We start from the raw sequence: 19,538 nt of genomic DNA, 5'->3' as shown, positions 1-19,538 counted from the left end.
CGCTTTTGCGTGTAAGTCTCCGAAGAATGAAACGACTAAGAACCTGTGTGAGTAGGAAATAGAGGCAAAGGGCCTTTGGGTGTCAGAACCGTTGCATCCAGACAGGCTGGGCGTAAATGAGGATGGAACGTCATCACTGGCTGATTTCCCAGTCGTGCCGCTACAGCTCATAGCGAAGGCCAGCTGCCCCGTTGACCGGCTACGCCGCCGGCATTGGGCAGCCTTGCTTGCTTAACAGAATGGGTTCAGGAATAAAGAGCAAGCAGCAGAGTCTACATGGGCATTTGGTGTCCACAAGAATGAATAGCTACGAAGGATACGGGAGACTGAAATAACAGAGAGGGAGGGACCTTGCGACAGCAACTGCGGCCAATATCTGCAATGACCCACGAATACAAGGATATACGGATGGTTATCCTGACATGCAGGCACACCGAAAAAAATAGTCGCCAGGCCCTATAACGCCTGACGGGGTTTTGAAATGCACACACGGTATTAAAGTGTACGCATGACCACCAGCAGAGATCATCATCTTGAGAAGGAGCGCGCAAAGCTTGAAACAACGGCAGTGCCGGCTTCTCTTTAGCTACTCCTTTCTTTATACGATAGGTAGTGGTCGTCGTTGCTGCGTCGGTTTCGTGCACTACCTATTTAGAGTCGAACGAAAAAAACAAGGGGAGGCCGTTGACAGCCTGCGTAACCAGAATAAGACGCAAAAAAACGCCTTCGTATGAGAGAGGTTGCCTCCGATGGCTTTTAGAGTTCTTAACACAGAGAGAGAACTTTAGTCACTAGGAATCGGAGGGCTGTGTTGAATTTCTGGCAGTAGAAACAACGAAAGTGGGATATAGCGCTAGGATGTTCGTTCCTACGTAGGACAAGGCGGAGCCGAAGACAATGATAGGAGCAAGGCACGTTTCTAAAGTCGCTCTTGCCGTGCTCTGCCACTTCCGGAGTTTAAGGCATCATCTGTGAGAGCTAGTTGCGGTTGTCTGCAAGCGAAAAAAGCAACGCATAAACAGATGAACAAATACAGGCCGATGCCCGAAATGCGTCCTGTGCGGCATGCTGGATCTGCCGAAGACTTGATGATGATGATGACAACGATGGAGGTGGATGCAAAGAAGATATGAAGCAAGCTAAAAAACTTGCCGCCAACGGGAATTAAGAAAGAATTTTAGGGGACTTCAGGATTGGGGGTTGCCCGTTATCTCCATTTTCCATTTTCTTTCGCTATAAAAGAGAAAGCCTTATTATGGTTTTGCAACAGCACCCGTCGGGACCCAGGCAACTAACCACCAAAGGCTACCGTCATTAGTACCGCGGCTGAATGATGGTTCTGAGATGGTTCTCTCCTTGACGCGCGAGTTTGGGTACCCTCGCGTCTGCAAACACTCATCGTGTTTCTAGCGGTGGTAACGGTGCAGCTAACGCTGCTATTTCGTTTCCGGCAACCAACAGGGATCTCTCTCTTTCCTCTTTCTCATACACACACAAATATAGACGTGGCCGAACGCATCATGCGAGCATTGCCTTTTCGTCAACCTCTAAAAACTGCCGTCTATACATGAACTTTTGTTTACAGTTGACTAATGTCACATGCTGTTAATAGATTTATTTGGATATTAGAATGGCTAATCGTGAATAAGCAGATCAGCATATTACTCGTTGCTGGCCTGCTGATGCTTCCATTATTAGCAGTATTTTTTAGCGCCAATTTTCTAACAAGTCTATTAATGGGTATGGTACGAAAAGGCTTTATAGAACAGCGCCGAAACAGTGTGCTTGTCGAACAATCTCATAAAATATCTCGGAAAAATGTACAATATGAGTGCTCAAATATTAGAAAAAAAGAAAGCAAACACAAGCAAAGATATAGGACTTTTTTCATGAAGGGGCTGAAATCAAGTTGAAGCTATTTTTATAAGTATGTACATACGCTACCAAAAATATGTATATATAAGAATATCTATATATACGAAAATAACCGTTTTCTTAAATTTAGCCTAAGCGGACTTAGATTCTAATACGAAAATTCTATCTGTATGTCTGAACCTTGCAGCAAACAAATGTCTGTTCTGCTTGTGAAGGTACAGGTTGTAGTTTTACGATATTATTAAGATATTGATACTGTAATATTACGGTATTTTTGGCTTGTGCCGCTTATTTTGTCTAAATATTTACAATAACATAGCTAGTTATGGATGCCTGCAGTAACATCGCTAACTGAATATTACAGGATTAAAGTTTTTGGTCATAAACGCATTTTGTACGATTTTCTGGAAATACGTTCGACGTCTATCTGTGAAAGTGATGTGTATTTGGTCTTTATGGGTTAAATTTAGTTTATTAAAGTGACAAGTTCCTGCCAGAGTTTCTCGTTCGTAAAAAAGACAAGCATCATAGATCATCAAAAAGGTAACTTCGATCAAAAACACTAGGAACTTTGATAACGGACTGGTAATAATGGTCCTCGATATCCGTATATTTTACACCTGTCGTCTTGCTCGTCCCGTCCTAACATGGCTTTGCTCACCTCTGAAATTGTTGTACCATCCCAATGAAAAATGTTCCGTTTATATTCTATTGTGATTCTGTTTCATTTCGGTTGACGGTCACTTGGCCCACTCTTATCTCGACGTGTAATCTGCAGCTTGTCATACGTCTATCGTAGTTACCCAGGTAGTCCTCCACCCCTCATGCAACCTTCCTGATAGTACGTAGACAAGCGATACTCCATGAATTTCGAGGGTCTATGTATCCGCGTCCACACAAGCCGATGCCTCCGACATACGTCCGACTGTAAACTCGTCGCATTGTCTAGACCAGCTCGCCCTAGCGGTCCAGCTTTTCCTCCGGCTAAAACGAATAACTCACACGAACGAACAATGAGAAGCGGTCATTCATATCCCGTACGCGCACTTTGTTACCGCTTTGGCCTTGCTATTATCCCAATTGTCAGCCTACTTCGAAACGGGTACAGGCTCTCCGCACCCGTACGGTCCGTAACCGTACAATGAACGTGACTACCCCCCCTCCCCCACAAAAAAAACAATCTGGAAGCGCGCGATGTCGACTGCCGGGTGGCGTCCAGAACCTCGCGACGGTAGTGTCTTCTGACGGTAGCGTAGCTGCTATTAAAGTGCTATCAGTCGATGAGGGATCGCCGCAGACGAAGCGGTCTGTGTACCGAGGGATCGGCATTGGCAAATGCATGTGGGAACGGGCGGCGAAAACGACCTCCCCGCCTCTCTGAGCTATATCTGAGTGATTTTGTGCCTTCCTGCTTGCCAACTTCCTAACGCTGTACCGAACTGCGTGTAGTTCCCCATACTTCGAGTACAAGTTAAGCTCAACTAAACATTCAGCGCAATAACTGGCTGCACATAGCACTTTTTAGTCAGAGCGGGTAGCGTACAATGCCTCTATAGCCAAATGGCCCCATGGAAGTACTTCGTGAACAGCTGTATTGTAGGGCTCCCGAGACTGTGTCGGACTCACAGCGTTTGGCCAGCACGGAGTATAAAAGTCTACCGTTAAAGCGTCGTTTATCATTAGGACCGACGCTTGGGAGTTCATTCAAAAGCGTGGGCGCTCCGGGGATCCGTAGTGAGATCGAGAGTTTGCTGACTATTAGACTGTAATTGTTTACTTTATGTTGCGGTCATAGTAGGTATAATGACCAACTTTTGCTGGGTCCGGTCTAGTGCAAGGGCTTAAGGCAAACGTCTGTTATAGCGACTCGTAATGATTTTACTATGGAGTTTACTCGTGGACTAAGCCAAAGAATAGCTTAACGAAAAAACCTGATGTGATAAACTTTCAGATATCCAGGAATTATATGTTCAATGCAATGCATAAACGTGCGCCCAGTTTAATTCTGTTCCTATTAACTTACGTTTTACGCACTTGAAAAATCCGGACATCTGCAGATCAACAGTTAATTTAATAATAGGAGATCAGTTATCCATGTTCTCCTGCCTATCTCAGCCTAAGTGAAACATTTTTATTTGGTAACGTTACGTTATTGATCCGGTTTACGGATGCATAATGGTGGCAGCAAATGGGAGAGTTTCTCTTTGATAACGTTTCTATTAACAGAAGCGCCGTGTCAATTAAATTAGTATGCCGCAAGGAAGTCAAGTCGTTATTACCTAAGTTATAGAGATTTTCTTGGCAAAATACCAGGTAACAAGGATAGTTGTCCTTTTCAAGTGCAATTGACGAACGCTAAGATACACAGAGCAGACTATATTAGAAATCTAATACTATATATGGATGTGCGTATTCCCTGTTGAAGTTTCTTTTTCATTTCGACGCGATCGTTGTTTTCGACGGCCAGAACAACTTGCTTAACGATGCGGGTTCCCAAAGGTGCAGACAACTTTGAAGGAACGATAACTTAGTTAAATGAACCACAATTTGGAGTGTCCACCGACTGGTGCGACAGAGGCGTTCCTGTACCCGACGTTGATAACGAGAAGGAGTTTTAACGAAGTTCTGCACTCTATAGGACACCGGTCGAGGGAATGTCTACCGAGGCGCCCTCAACGACCAGCAAAACGGTTCTCAGTGCGACGAGGTACAGCAAGACAATGCGCATTAGAGAGAAATAAAAGTCTCTGGAAACAAAATAGGTAAATATGTACAATATGTTCGTATTTTTAGCGTACGTAGTAAGTATGGAATTTCGGTGACAAGTTCAATCAGGCGGATATACAGACACACCGAAAAAGAACCGGTTAGTTATCTAAATCGAACTGAAAGTTGGTGGAAATAATCACAAGTACACAGGTGAATCTGAATAGCCCTCGCATGTATCACATCCCTATCACTGCTTTCACGGTCACTATTATTATTATTCAGCAAGCGGCTAAATCAATTTCTAAGGACAGCTCTCGGAACCGTATGAAAAAATTTTCCCTTTTCCTTATTTCGCTATCTACTTCTCTATCGCACGCTCTCTTTAAGGTTTAAACGTGAAATCATTGGAAACTAACCGCGCGCAACATCAAGCATACTCTTGCTGCTGGGACTGCTGCGCAGGAAAAATGTAAAGATGTTTTCTGCTTTGACGCGATGGCCGCGTTGTTTAATAGAACAAAACGTTATCGGTGACGACCAGTGCCATGCCTGCAATCGAAGAGAAGAACGAAGCTTTAGGGCACCGACGCACTGCGCGAAGCGATAGGTTGCGTTCGTCGTAGTGGACATTGCCGCTGCTGCTATTTTCACCGATATTCATGGTGATTCCTGAGGCCGGTTAGGTTACTACCAGGCGCGTTGGCCGTGTTCCCTATAGATTTGCATCACAAAAAAGTATTGTAGGCACGAGTCGCCTGCACCCCGTCCCCACGAGGATTTTTCCTTCATGCGTTATTCTCTTGTAGATGGTTCTTTAAAGGAGGAATTGGATAGAGTAGAAAGGCAAAAGAGGTCGAAGGGTCCACAAGAAGCAAAGACGACTGTCGAAGTGGCAGGTTTCTCGACGGTGGCTTAGAAGGACGAAGGCTAGAAGCCCCCAGCGGCATTTTAGCTGCAGAGTCTGTTTCGGGTGGACGAGATGCTATTCAAACATGAGGCAAAAGCAGCGCGTGCGGCCTGTCCTGTCGCTCGTTACAGCGGCACCACGCGAGGGACTTGTTCCTGGCGTCCTTTTTTTGGCGCCGAGCGTAGGTCCCCTGGAGAGGAAGAGCCGTCAAAAGCGGTGGCTAGGCAATGTTGAAGTAAGAACCAGTTCAGATCTTTCTGCTGTCTTTTTCTGTCGTACAAAAGCCATCAGGAGCAATAAGCACATGAGCGACAGGCAGGGTCAGGGAGATCTTGTACAAGGAGAAAAAGACGAAGCTGAGGGGTGCGTCGGAGATCGGTCACCGGAGCTAAAGGCGCTAGCGAACCCGCAAGGGGAAGTAAATGGGTAGGCTTGTATGTTTCGACACATGGTATTTCAGGGGGCGGATTCCTCCTGAGCCACCAAGCGCTGGGGGGCTAGCTGCGTGGTTGGACCAGTGGCTGAATCCCATGCAAATGCCAAATGGCGAATAAGAACGAGCTAAACGGGAAGGCTTGTTTGACATCATGATGCAACGATGCTGATGTGAGTGGGGAAGCCCACGCGCACTGGCTGCTTGACTGCCGTCAACTTAGGAGGTAGCATGAAGAAGCTTCTGTTGGGCCCATGAGCACGCGTGAAAAAGCGTGGGGATTTGCCAACATCGGTGTATTCTACCATGAAGCCCATTCGTGTTTACCCCCCCCCCCCCCCCCGCAGGGCCAAATCGGAGTGAAAATATCAAAAGGCAATGGCTGGCGCTTTCTTGCTCCTTTTGCCTTTTCCTGTCGTCAGAGTGCACCAAGTGGGCTTAATCGTTGCTTCGCTCGGTCAACGACGCTCTCTGACGAAATAGAGGGGTGGACTACAGAATTTGGCTTTCTACAAAACAGATGGCTGTCGTGCGCGCGCCAGGCGTCCGTTCCCCTTTTTTGCCCTTTCACCGTATTTTCTTCCGTGTCCAGTTTTGCATAGAGTGCCGCTGCCAGCCTCACTCTCACAAAACGGAAAGATACAGAGAACCGACTTTAGGGCTGAGAGTGGAGCCGACCTCCGTCCCCTCCGGAAGCAAAAAACGTATGTTACAAACCTAGAGCGGTGCAAATTCCACGCGTTTACGATAAAGACAGTTCCTCATTGTTATTTTTCATATGTCCGCTAGCGGCATCGTTTCGTATTGTTGTATGTATTGTGTGTATCTTGCTATTTCGGACGTGTTTTTCCATAAACTGGTCCCAGTGCAGAACTCGTTGTGCGGAGGAGTGTGCATCCCCCAGAGTAACTGAGAGGAAACCGTACACGCGAGCAGACGTTGTAAACAGATGTTCGACTCTAGTGACTGAGCTGCACAGAAGCAAAGGAGCGTCGTACCGCGACTAAAGCGAAGATTTGGCACGAACAAGTTGATATACGAACGATGCAGACAGATGTATGTGCTTACATTCGTTTTGCTGCTAAGGGCAAGCCGATGAGCACGAATAGATCGGCCACAGCATGCTTAAATTGTTGAGGCGACGAAACTCCGGCAGAAAGGCAGGAAATGATCTCTAGCTTAAATCGAATAGACCGGATCGGATCGCAGCTGTGAAGAGACATGAAAGCCTGTATCGGCTGCTTGAATTTGATACGATGTAAAGGTGTAAAAGGGAATTCAAGTAGAGAGCTCACGAAACCTATGTGGTTTACACACGAAGCATTTTTTTACTTTGTGGACAGAAGGCTTCCTAAGATCTACGGCAGTCTACACGGCTATAGGTTTATCTGCCTAAAGGTGCAGAGGCTTTGCCGCTGTTTGATGAAGCCTGCTTAGTGTTTCTGTCTAGGTCACGCTGGGTCAGTTAATGCAGGTTCGCTTTTTGCTGTATAGAGCTTTCAAGCGCATCCGGTCAGGCAAAATCAATCGAGCCGGTTTGTTCGTTGTAAGTGTGACTAAAGAAAACCCTAAAAAACGGCACGTCTTCTATCAAAGCTTGTTTTTGTCGTGCAAGTCGGTGACAAAGTTCCCGAGTATTCGCGAACAACTAGTTGCGACTAATAAAGGGTTTAAAGGTGTTGAATAAATTCTCAAAGCCATACTTTCTTATTGTTATATGAAGGCGAACGATTTCATATCGCAATTGTGCCCACAGACATTATCCGATGGTCAAGAACCGGTCATGAGGTTCACAGAAATATTGGTGAGTCACTGAGCGACTTTAATAAATCGTAGATTCTAAAATCTGTCGATATCTACTGTTCTCGTCTACGTCCTCCGAAGTAAGACTACACTTCCCTAACTTGCCGCAAACGTAATTGCATTTTGCTTTAGCTACGAACATAGAACAGTGTGAATAGTCCGTCGGTGACCTCTACAACGTCTCTTGCTACCGACCATTATCGTGTACATTTACAACTGAAGCATGGAAAAATCAGTAAGGCACCTCTCTCGGGTTACACAATATATTCTAATAGACAAAGGAAAAAAGTGTTTTCTTCGTGACGAGGCCCTTTTCGAATTTCGTGAGCAGTTTTAGTTGGTTAGCCTAGTACCAAACAAACTTTTCCGAAAATGTCCGAACATTTACGCTGTAGGGAAACTGGTTGTCCGCCCATTGTTCTCAAAGGCCAGCATAGAGAAGTGAACGAAGCTAGCGTGCACGGCTTACAGGCCAAAATTCTTAATCTATTGGGAAGGCGAACCGGGAGCACTCGTGCGAAACTAAGTGATGTCAGCGGCGTGGGATGTGTGGACTCTGTATTGTTGGCGGGGTCCAGCGGCCGGTTCCTGCACTAGGACAAGTAACACTTAGAAAGGGCCTTTGCGTCCGTTAGAATATCGGAAGAGAATAACGAAGTAGCTCAACTTGAAACGAAGTTGACAATTTTAAGTGACAGGAGGGCGGCATGTGGACGCTGATTAACGGGGATTTGATTAGACGGACGGCGCGATTAACTTATACTGATAATGACGTTTCGTTATATCTTCTTGAGCATCTGCTGCTTTTGAGGTGTATGAAACATGTATAATTAAAATTTTACTGTATAGTATTGTTAATCTTTTATCGATCGTTGGTCAAATATATATACTTTAAGTACCTTAAATATGGTGAAGATTTTGATGAAATTCGCAGCGTAAGCCCTCTACATATTAGCAAATTGAAAGCCTTCCACACAAAAGACCTAAAAGCATTTCAATAAGTGCAATATCAACAGTTTACATACATAAGCCTAGCATAAAGGAAACAAGCTAACTCTATTATGAACATATCTATAATTAGTTGGTTTTAGTGGAAGTGTCACTACTGATACTGCAGGAAAATCTTTTGCACGTATGTTTGTTCAATAATTGCATCTCACTTACATTTTCTTGCTTAGCGTTCATTCGCTACATTGTATAGATCACGTTCCATAAATCATAGGAACAACGCTTAAGTGAACTTGTCAATACTACCATGCTGCGTTCAAGCCTTATCATTCTGCACAAAAGCTGTTCTTGTGTGCCAAGAAAAAAGATACGCCAAAAACATACCCTTGTATGGCATTTTAGCTACAAAAAAAACGAATATTCGCTTTTGTTCCTAACTCGTTCCCAGTGCTAGTTGTTTATGTGGCCACATCTTTGACGTCCTTTTTTGATCCCTTTCAGGTGAGTCGCCATAGTTTCGTACAGGTATGAAGTGGCATACCGACATCTTAATAGAACGTAGGCAAGTATGGTGTCTGACGGCTATCCCTTCCACCGGCCGACAAGGATCTGATCATTTGGCTAGCTCAGTTTTGACTCTTCGGTCTTTTGAGAGGTGGAAAACGCCAGGGGTACTCACGTAAACAGGAAGTCACGTGGGCAGTGCATGGTAACTGGGGAGCTCTCCAAGGGTCTTCGTTTAGCTTGATTTTGCTGATGGGAGGACAACCTATCGGATGGCCTACAAATCAGGCGGGACGATGCGACTCGCGATTCTGATCGCAACAGTCATTAGTTGCGCAATGAGTAAAAACGGAAACGAAAGGACGACTAGCATGAGAATAAGCCATACCATTACGAAGCCGTTACACAGAATAGATCACTGCGAACGGTAAAAGAGAAGGTTGACCACAACCAGCTATTCACCGATAATTAGAAATGTTCTTCGACTCTTGAACTGTGTTGCGGGTATTGGTGAGCTCGTAGTGCATCTTGTGTCCATAAAGGTATGGCGTGGTTGGCAGTGGCAGCTGCCGAAAGTTGGGCCTTGCAAAAGGTAACGCAGAGTATATAAAGCTAGGATTGGCATTTAATGGGGTTGTCTGGCGGAGTCGGCTTGTCAGCAGGAAAGGTCTTTCTTACATTACAATTGAGAGATTAAGGAAAACGGTGAAAAAGGGTATAACAGAATCGAAGCTTTTCGGAGGCCGCAGATTCCGGAGTATCTTTATGCTATTAGTGTTTTGAATGATAAGCTTCTACCGGCGCATTTTCTCTATGCTTATATGAAATCAGCTCCATAAAGTTTTGGCGGAGTAAGTGTTCTTGACGTGCTCAACGACCTTCGCTGATCCGGCCGGCTGCCGTCTAGGCCTAGCCAGTACAGCACTGCTCTACGCTTGAACCGCTTGAACGTGGACTTAGTTGCCACCTTTACGGCTCTGACTTCTGACTATTGCTATTAGTACTATATGTACTGTGTACGTACCTATGGATATAGAAAAGCTGCCGAGGAGCGAACCAAGAGGGGTCGCTACAGCGTTTTCCTTGATTCCTGCTTGCCGGCTGCCCCCTTTTGCTTGCCGCTGCCTGCTACCACTGTGGCAGCAGCTGAAGAATCCAGAAGAAAAAAGGGAATAAAGAAGACCGACGTTCAGCGCCACAAAAAGGCGATAAAGGGAAAGGCAAAAGCAGCTAGCCGTTTGGGCAAGGCGACCTAAAGCAATCGAGTATGGTTAGCTTCGGAGAAGAACGTGGGGGGAAACAGATAAAAAAAGCTGAGAGGCGAAGGAGCGGGCAAACGCGAATAACGAAAGGCAAGCAAAGACAAGATGACAGAAAGCAGCAGACAGCGTGCCATAACGCGGTTGATGGTGGAGTTTACTTATCGTGTCTGTGAATCTGTGTGCCTGTGTATTCGTACGTGAATGTTTAGGTGAGGTCTTTTCTAAGGGATTTTTACTAAGGAGACTTGACTCTTAACGCAGCCAGTGACCAATCCGCCAAACCAGTGAATCTGCCAAAACTACTAGCTACTGCCCCTGGATGGAATTAGTGAGAACTGCCAAGCACGAGAGGGTGCATGTATAAGGCATGGCTGAAAAAAGAAGCAAGTTAGGCGGCTCCGGCGATGTTTTTAGTAGCGCTATTGCTCTGCTGAAAAAGGTTTCCTAAACGGGGACGTGGCAAAGATCTCGTGTTAGAAGCTTATAGTCCTTCTCGATGAGGTACTACACAAAGAACAGAGAATTAGAAGCTGGATAATAGGAGAAACGGGGGTATAAGGTAATGCTACAGAATAGCTAGAAAAAAACAGTCCGCTGCTACTTCCTATCTGAGAGATGGAAAGTCCCTGTAGGAACGCAGTGGAAGTGATGTCCTTCAGGAATACTTACCACAGGAGGCAAATGAAGCAGGAATAGAAACGACTTTCTACAATGGGTTGTGGCGTGGTTGGTAGCGAGTCGCACTCACAACTGAAAGAATTCTGGTTTGATTCCAGGCTGAAGGTCAGTGGTCGTTTTCAATTACTGGCTTTTTTAATTTCAGTAGTGGCGTTTTACCAGCGGAAATCTAGTGATACACCCTATTTTTAATATATTCGAAGCTGCTTCTTCCACAGGAACGATTACCTATTGCGAAGTACTGATGCTCAAAGATTTTGCTTAAAAAAAACTTAGCTGTATATATGTGAATTAAAGGCTAGCACGGCTCATGCTAGAAACAGAATGTATCAATTAAATCCTAGATTCGATTAAGACTGATAGAAAGCCTAAGTAGTCTTATAAATAGGAAAGAAAAGGCGAGTTTGTGTCTTGTATTCGAGACATATGTTAAAAAAGCGAAATAAGATTGGGTATACTGTAAAATATAAGTAACAGAGCATGCTTTTTCTTATCTTCTAAGGTTGTCTTATAGTGAAGAATGCTGTAGAGAAACACGTATTGGTATAACTAAATATCAATAAATAATAATAATAAATAATTCAATTGATCAACATTGAACTGCTCTTTTTCCTGCTTTTTTTTATGTAGAACCTGGACTATACAGACAAGCGCTAACGTCATGGAAGCCAGATCTGGCCAGCGCTAAGTGCACACTAAAGATCAAGGCTCCCCATATATATAATCAAAAGCTGCCGAACTTCAATTGCTGCACGGGAGTGGCCACCGCTACTCCGTCCCAGTATTAGAAATGAGTTGACAATAAATACTGGGTCCCTGATCTTGACCTTTATTAGCCCTTGGGGTGGTCAACCACCAGTTACTTTATCGCTCGTTTTGTATTACTCGTGCTTGAGACGTTCGCTGCTTATTGCTGCTTCAGGTGGTGCCGACTTTAATATTGTCAATGCTATAGCATTGTCGCGCCAACTGGCGCCTTTCTTCTGTCGTTTAGCGGCCCGAGTACGACGCACCAAAGTCTGACACGAACGCCTGAAAAAAGCACTATTGATGAATGACGTTATTACGTAATTGTACAGTTGTATACATTGCGAATATTGGCTCTGTTTTTTGTCTTCGTTGGTCGGTCGGCACGAACGGAGCTCTGCACGTCTGATTTCCTTCGCCGTTAATTGTATTCCCTTTTTCTATTCGTTGCAACAAGAGTATAGCTGTATATAATGCTCAGTTTCCTTTTGTTCCTTGCGCCCGTGCAAGTAAACTGGCATTTCTTGATGATGGCTGCCGTTCGCTCCCGCTGTGGCGGCAGCAGTACCAGCATTATCCTGAGTAACATGTCTTCCTTGCGCATTAGCCTGTACGCACAGAGAGAGCGGGGCACAGAGGCACGAGCCATTGCTAGCAAAACAGTTAAGTACTCCTCATCAGAACTCACCAGATGATAATAGGAAGTGCAATTGGTAGGAGGAAAGGCGCAAAGTACTAAAGATAGATTTGAACAGAGTTCTGCTTTCTAGGAGCGCCGACGAGCTCAGTAGGAGTAGCAGCAGCAAATGGACGATAATCACGCATGCCCATTACGTACCCTCCAAATCTATCATGCCCACGAATAGCTGTGAAGCAAGTGGCAGCTAGCAAGAATAAGCATAACATTAAGATAATAACCACAAACGTTTTCCACTAGTTCTGAGGAGGATAAACGTATAGAAGAAGAGGAATTGTACTACTGGGACAAGAAAGAATTATGGCAAATTAAACAGAGAGAAGTTCACTGCTTATAGTCAGCTGTTCTGAAAAAAAAAAAGTAATTCTGTTATTCCATGAAGTCGTAGATAAAAACAAAGAAAACGATATGCGTGCTGTATACGTGGAAAATTCATAAATTAAGAGAAAAATGTCCACGCAGCTGATAAGCTTATAGGTCGAAATTACAATGGTGCCTAGAGCTTTCCCTATTTCTATCTGACCTTGCCTCAGCAGTTCTCACGGTTCTGTTTTGATAGATCAAGACCTGCCCGAATCTGCGTGGAGTTTTAGGCGAGCATAAGCAGGGTAGAATGATGATCAGGGACGACGTCGGCCGGATCTGATCTGCTTGGTCAGTTGGCCTTGCTGACCTATGCCGAGCTTAGCTTGTAGCAGATCTTGCTCTTGCTATTCATGGACAGTTTGCTTCTTCTGGTTTGCTCGTCCCATCTATTCATTCAGCTGCTAGTTCACTCGGTTGAGTCCGTCCGAATGATCTCTAATCGGGCGGAGTTCGTGCGTGGATCAGTTTGTACGGTCCCAACAACGGCCGCTTTTTCTGCCTCAATGGACTATTCCTCCTGGGCGTTTCGTTCCGTTCGCCGTTACGTGAACTCGGCGTCTTTCACGTTTCTCCATATTAGCTCTGGTCTTTTCGATGATCTCTGCGAGGTCAGCTGACGCACTTTTCGTTGGACTGGCCCCGAACTTGACCATGTCGGCCGTCGTTCACCGCCAGTGTCTTGTGACTACTGCTCGGCTACCTGCTATATTTTGCTTGCTTTGTTTGGCCCGATTTCTCCTCAGTCGGTCTTTATCTATTCAGCATAAGATTCTTGTATGCAGTTAGGCCATGGATGTTTGTTCGTCTATATGTAGCGCATTTTCGACTAACAGGGAGTTGTTAACTAACAGGAAACGGCTTACCTGTTCAACTAAATAAACCTAACATTCGAAACTAAGCCAAGTAAACCCTTGTTTTGGAGACTGACGGTCATTAGCATACTTGATCAGATGCTTTTTTGTTCCAATCATTATTAAACTATGAATTCTGCTAATTAAACGTTTAAATGAGATTTTTGGCGGACGTGCATATGCACACGTCAGTTAGTTTACACCCAATGATTCCGTAACAGTTTCCAGGACCGAACGCTTAAGCAGCTGTAACATGTAGGCTGGGTTGGAAAGAAGGAAGGGCCGATCTCTGTTATACCTTCGTATCCAAGTAACTGTTGTATGGGGAGAGCGGCCACGTTGTGGGGGATGCGGCTGTAAACTAGAGGGGGGGGGGTATTGGGAATCAACTGTTCCGGTTGACTGAGAATGTAGGGCTTTCTGTTGATGCGTCTCATCATCCTCGTATAGCTAGAACACGAGACGTTCAGCAGAAGAACCGGGCATATACTGAGAGAAAAACAAGGAAGAAAAGAGGTAAGAGGAAAAGAGGATGCACCGAAAGACGTTTATTGAGCGTCTACCGAAAGAACACGATGCATCTTATCCAGGCGGAATGGGACTGGAAGCAAAATATGAGGCAAGAAAGTTTTGTATAGCAGAGTTAGTATTGGAAAGCACCAGTTGGTGCCATTGACGCTCGCTGTCGTTCATAGTAGCTGTGTGACTACCTTTCCCTTTGAGCCTGCCAGCCGATTCTTCTTCGTCAGGATCCTGGTTAGGCCGACGACGTTGTCCTTGACGGCCGCGTTTTCGATGTCATCTTCAACCCAGAGACGGACGGAGAGTAGAAAAAGATGTCAGAAGGAAGAAAGTAAAAGAAGGTTGGGGTAATTCACCGAGAAAGGCTATGAACTACGGTGTAGCTGCCAAGCTATGGGACGGAATGACATCAAATCTACTAGCTACGTTCAGTAGCTTTCTTAATTGTCTGCTTTTGACCTTAGGTAATAACGTCACCGAACATTTGATCAGAAGAAAATTGTTATTTCAGTAGGACGCATTTGTTTCGACCAGGATGATCAGGTTAGGGCAAAGACGGCCAGCCGACAATAACTGCATAATTCGTTGGAACTGTACTGGACCTGTCCTTCCCGGCCGAATTAGAGCGTCGACTATGACGATGACAGCTCTGTCATGTAATGAAGGGCCGCTTGCGCCGCTGCCGTGCCTGAGAGCGAAACCATTCATAAGACTTGTGAAATGAAACATGTTCTCCAGCCCTAATCAGTATAGATATGATTCATACGATCTAGTAGAATAACATCGTATTAAATTACATTGCAGTTATCGCCAGCTGTAAAAGTATTCTTGCTTTCGACAAAACCGCCCTAGCCGACCTTTACTAACTTGCGATACGTTTTTGACAGGTAACTTAGTAAGGGTGGTATTTGAAAGGGAGAGACAGAGAGAAATGGCAAATCTGGCTAACTGCTCGGTAAAAAAATTTACAACTGACTTTAATAAACTTTCTTCTTTCAGAAAAGGGCGCCGACAGGCATCTTCCCTTGATTCTGTTCACAAAAAGAGACAAAAGATTTGTCTTCCTTCTCTCTTTGGCTCTTCTTAGCTCTTGGCGTTCCTCTGCGATAAGAGAATATGCTAGGGCTATTCGCACTACAGCGAATTTGTCCTAGCCCAACACACGGAAGCACAAGCGACGGCGGCGACAAGGGTCAATCCAAGGGTATGATCATCCTTGGCTCCTGCGCACCTCCATAGGGGTCGCCAGGGCTAACAGTGCGGATGGGCCTATCTGGTATTAGATGACGAAGTGAAGTCTGCTGCTCCTGCCACCTCGCTGGGCACGACCTTAGAAGGCAGACATTAGAAGGAAGAACCGCATCATTAACCCGTTTGGTGTTCTGCTTTCGCCCATACAGCCCACAGGTCCTCCAGTGAGTTGATGGCGTGCCTAGACCCTGGCTGCACCAACTATTACTAAAGAGATGGCTGTATGTAGGATATCCATGTTTTCCTATCTGGGTGCAGTTTCGGGCAACTTCTCAGTAAACATAAGGCTAACGTGTTTCTCCGCCATAGCTATTTCCTTTTATTGGATCCTGCCCCATTCCTGCTCCCGTGCTATCTTTGCAAACTCTTGCCTCAAAAGGCCACTGGGTACTGCGCTCGGCCGAAAAACAGTAGCAATGAACGTACGCGTCCCAGTCGGAACAGCCAGAGCCGTCTGCTCTCCGAGTGGCTAAAGTCTGGGACTGTGGGTTTAGTACTGAGTTGATGGTGCTGGGGTCCATGCGGACATGAGACAATTGCTTGTCTCTGGATTACGAGCGAGTGTTAAGCTGGCTTTTTTTGACTGTGGAGTATTAGCGGCCAACAGCACTAGCTGTTAGTTAAGGGAAAAGTAAGCGCGTGATGAAACCGACGCATCGCGCCGCACTTAAGCAGAGGCCAGCTAAAGGCGATTAGCGATCTCAAGTCGGATGGGAACACACTCAGATGGTGTTACCGTACTTTTCAACGTGAAAGACGCCTGTTAACTTAAACTGTATTATTTGGCAAAGCCGCAAGACCAAACAAGAAGCAATTTTAATCCTTTGACTGTTGACAGCTAAGCAAAACTAAGCTGAATTGATAAAACGTTGTTTCCAACTGTGTATTTGCTTATGGTTGTCGCTATGGAAACAAATGCGATAAAGGAAGTTAATTTACGTTTCACTATAGACTCGGATATACTATTAACTGACAATATCATCTTCTATCTTCGAGACCAATATACAATCAGTTAGTGATACCGCGTGCAAACCAAATTAGACAATTTCGATTGTAGTTAATGCACAGTTGTTCCACAATGAGTTCCACATTTGAAATTTGGTGCTCCGAGACCTCAAAGTGGTTTTCTTTTACAGGCGAGGTAGTATGCATTCTAAGCTGCTGATAAGGACGTACTAGCAGGTAGTGAAGTTTCTATACTATTCACATGGGATAATTTATGCACCTCGTTGGGTCGCTGGCAGCGTAAGAAGTGCATAACAAAACAAACCAAAAAGGGAACACGTTAGAGAAAAACATTGGCACAGATACACATACATAAACTAGTCTAGTCGATGCATTTGTGCGCGCTGCCAATGTGGCCACAGCTTTTGCAAAGCGAACGACATCTCTCAGACATTAAGACAGATTTGCAACAGTTGACACCCGACGAATTGCTTCAAGCAGAATTCACTCTGGAGAAAGCAGCAAATTGTATCCTGTATGCCTCAAGGAGTGGATGCCTTTATGGTACTGTGAAACTAACGGTGGAACCACACCAAGGGCTTACCAGAAAAGGACATCAACTCCTGGCCTGCCATCTGTATGGGAAGGAAGCTCTTATTGCTAGCAGCAAAGAGAACAATTGCAACTATAAAAAAGAATTGTGCTTTTGTTGAAAGAAATGGAAGCGTTGTCTGTATTCCTCTCTGCCAGTAGTAGTAACGGTAGCAGCTCTACCAGGAGCCGTTCGCGGATCTACAGCTGACAGCATCAGAGAGCATTCGGTGCTTCTAGCTAGCCACCCGTGCCGGAGTAAAACGTGGGCAGCATGATAATTCTTGAGGAAAACCAGCGGTAGGTGGCGGCAAAAGCGGTCAGACAGCAAAGCAAGGCCAGGTCCTAGCAGGAAAGAACACAGTGGCTGCCGTAACTCACGCAAAAAAACCGACCAGCAGAACTCGAGCAAGAAGTAGGTATCCCCTTTCCTGAGAAAAGTGGCAGACGGATGTTTGCCTTTGTGTCTCACTGGACCTCTTTATTCGTCGTAAGGGAGAAAGGTCTGTAGTGGGTGAAGGCACAAAGCAGGTGAAATGGCCGACGACACGAAGAAACAGATAGGACCAAGGGGAACATGCCAGGCCCAGCTAGGGCCCAGGTCTTCATGGTTTGCTAGCCTGTCGTCTCGCTGATCCACGATGGAAGCCACACTAAGAGGCGTTGAGAACTAACGAAACAAGAGCAGGATTTTTACCCCGAAAATTCTTCTTGGTCGGCGCTCGATCTCATTTCCTACTCAGCTCAGAGCCTCACGCTCTGAGCGCTCGCTCACTTGCTGCCCTTGCTTCTGTAAAAAGGGAGTAGTATGCAAAAGCAACATACGCTGAGTGGGGCGCGCGACAAGTTGGTAAAAGAGGATGGGGGTGCCTAACCCACTTCGTTGAGGTACAAATGAGCAAAAGCATCGTGCGAAGATGAAAAAGAAACATGAGCGGGTTCGCACACTGCAAACCATTATGCCACTGTTCCTATATGTTGGCATACCTTAAAGGGGTACAGCTGAACGAAGACACGAGAGATGGAGAGAGATATAGGGGGTAAACAGGCGTCATGTTAATGTGTATGTCGCCCACGTACAAGTACGGCAACCAGCATCAACACGTGAGCATGTAATAAGGGTCTAGTGCTCTTGTCGGCCTGGCATTTCATGGTGAGTGCTGGTCCGCGCTTATTTGGTATTTCGGATGTGACGTGCTTCATTATATATCTATACGGCGGCTGCAGCTATATAAGGCCTGCCGACATATTTACCTATGCATGTTTGCCTTGTTCTTATTATCAAAACAACGCTATAAGCATACTGAGATAACGAAACCATCCTCTATACAGGTAAATATGTATACTCAAACATATCGAACACTTGGATATATAATAGTAATATTTTGCTACGACTGTACCAAAGATCGATGGGGGCTATAGCTCAGTGGTACTTTCTGTCAACTTACGGTGCTGTTAGACCCATGTTTCTGCATTCAGAAGAATTGTTTTCTTCATCATGGAAGTACTTGCTTTGCACTCGTGTGCACTTCTTGCCCTGACACGGGGTGGAAGTGTACCTGGCCTACTCTCCATGGTGGAAGGCAGGGCCGATTACTTCTGATCGATCCTGCTTATCACGATGCTATGGGCGGCTACCGCGAAATGATACCACAGGGGAGCTAATCTTTGGCTTGGCTGTAAGGCCCAGTCCATTGACTTCTAGATATCCTAACTTTTGTGGCAATGGTGAGAGTTTTGCCCTTAGGCAAACACCGTTCGCGCTTCTGGTGCAGCCTAGAGAAAACATGTCAAGACAAAAGAACAAGAAGAAGCTGCTGCTTTTCTGTGGATCGCTTAAACCTTGAGGCTGGCTTAAGGATAGACAGGCCTTCTCGCCCTCACTGCTTCGGGGATTGAGGTTCGGCAAGTTGATTAAGTGAGCGGTCGCCGAAACATGTGTATGGCTCAGGCGATGACAAAAGGAAAGAGAAAGCGGTACCATATTTTGCCGTCGGCGACATCGACGTTCCACCTGAATCTCTCAATGGTATTCGTTTTTTAGCCAAAGTGTTTCTTCGCTACTCAACCGAACGGAACTACGCGCTCTTGCAGGATCGGCCGAAGGAGACGAATCTCGATTGATTGACGTACCAGGAAAATTTGTATGTGTATATAAAAAAGCCTAATGGCAGCATGCCATAGATGGTGACTACCACCCCTTAACCGTTTTGTCGTCCTGCTCTGTGGGCGTATACCTAAAAAAAACCAAGCGAAATAGCATCCTGGCAAACGTGTTCGCCCAGTAAGTCCTACAGAGACACAACGGAATACTGCCTGGATGTCAATACGACTGCAACATCAAAAGCGACCAAAAACAGACGTTTGTTGGGAAATCAACAGAAAGGAATAAACCGAAGGCGGGCGGGCGACAGAAATCGAGGTAGTAACATGCGCGCTATATAGTTGC

At 45.5% G+C, this 19,538-nt stretch overlaps 1 protein-coding gene across 1 annotated transcript in view; it reads left to right on the top strand.

Annotated features, from left to right (window-relative positions):
- LOC111262618 (uncharacterized) overlaps positions 1–11,719 on the top strand; it is a 79,912-nt gene extending 68,193 nt beyond the window's left edge. Inside the window, exon 3 of the mRNA XM_086969234.1 lies at positions 9,177–11,719. Within this exon, the coding sequence (XP_086825360.1) occupies positions 9,177–9,206 (30 nt within the window). The 3' untranslated portion in view covers positions 9,207–11,719. The remainder of the gene's footprint in view (positions 1–9,176) is intronic.
- Positions 11,720–19,538: the final 7,819 nt, after the last annotated feature.

This window comes from Varroa jacobsoni, unplaced genomic scaffold (assembly GCF_002532875.2).
Source record: "Varroa jacobsoni isolate VJ856 unplaced genomic scaffold, vjacob_1.0 scaffold_682, whole genome shotgun sequence".
Lineage (NCBI taxonomy): Eukaryota > Metazoa > Arthropoda > Arachnida > Mesostigmata > Varroidae > Varroa > Varroa jacobsoni.
The sequence above is the reverse complement of the archived record's forward strand: the minus strand, read 5'-3'. Positions and strand labels throughout refer to the sequence as shown.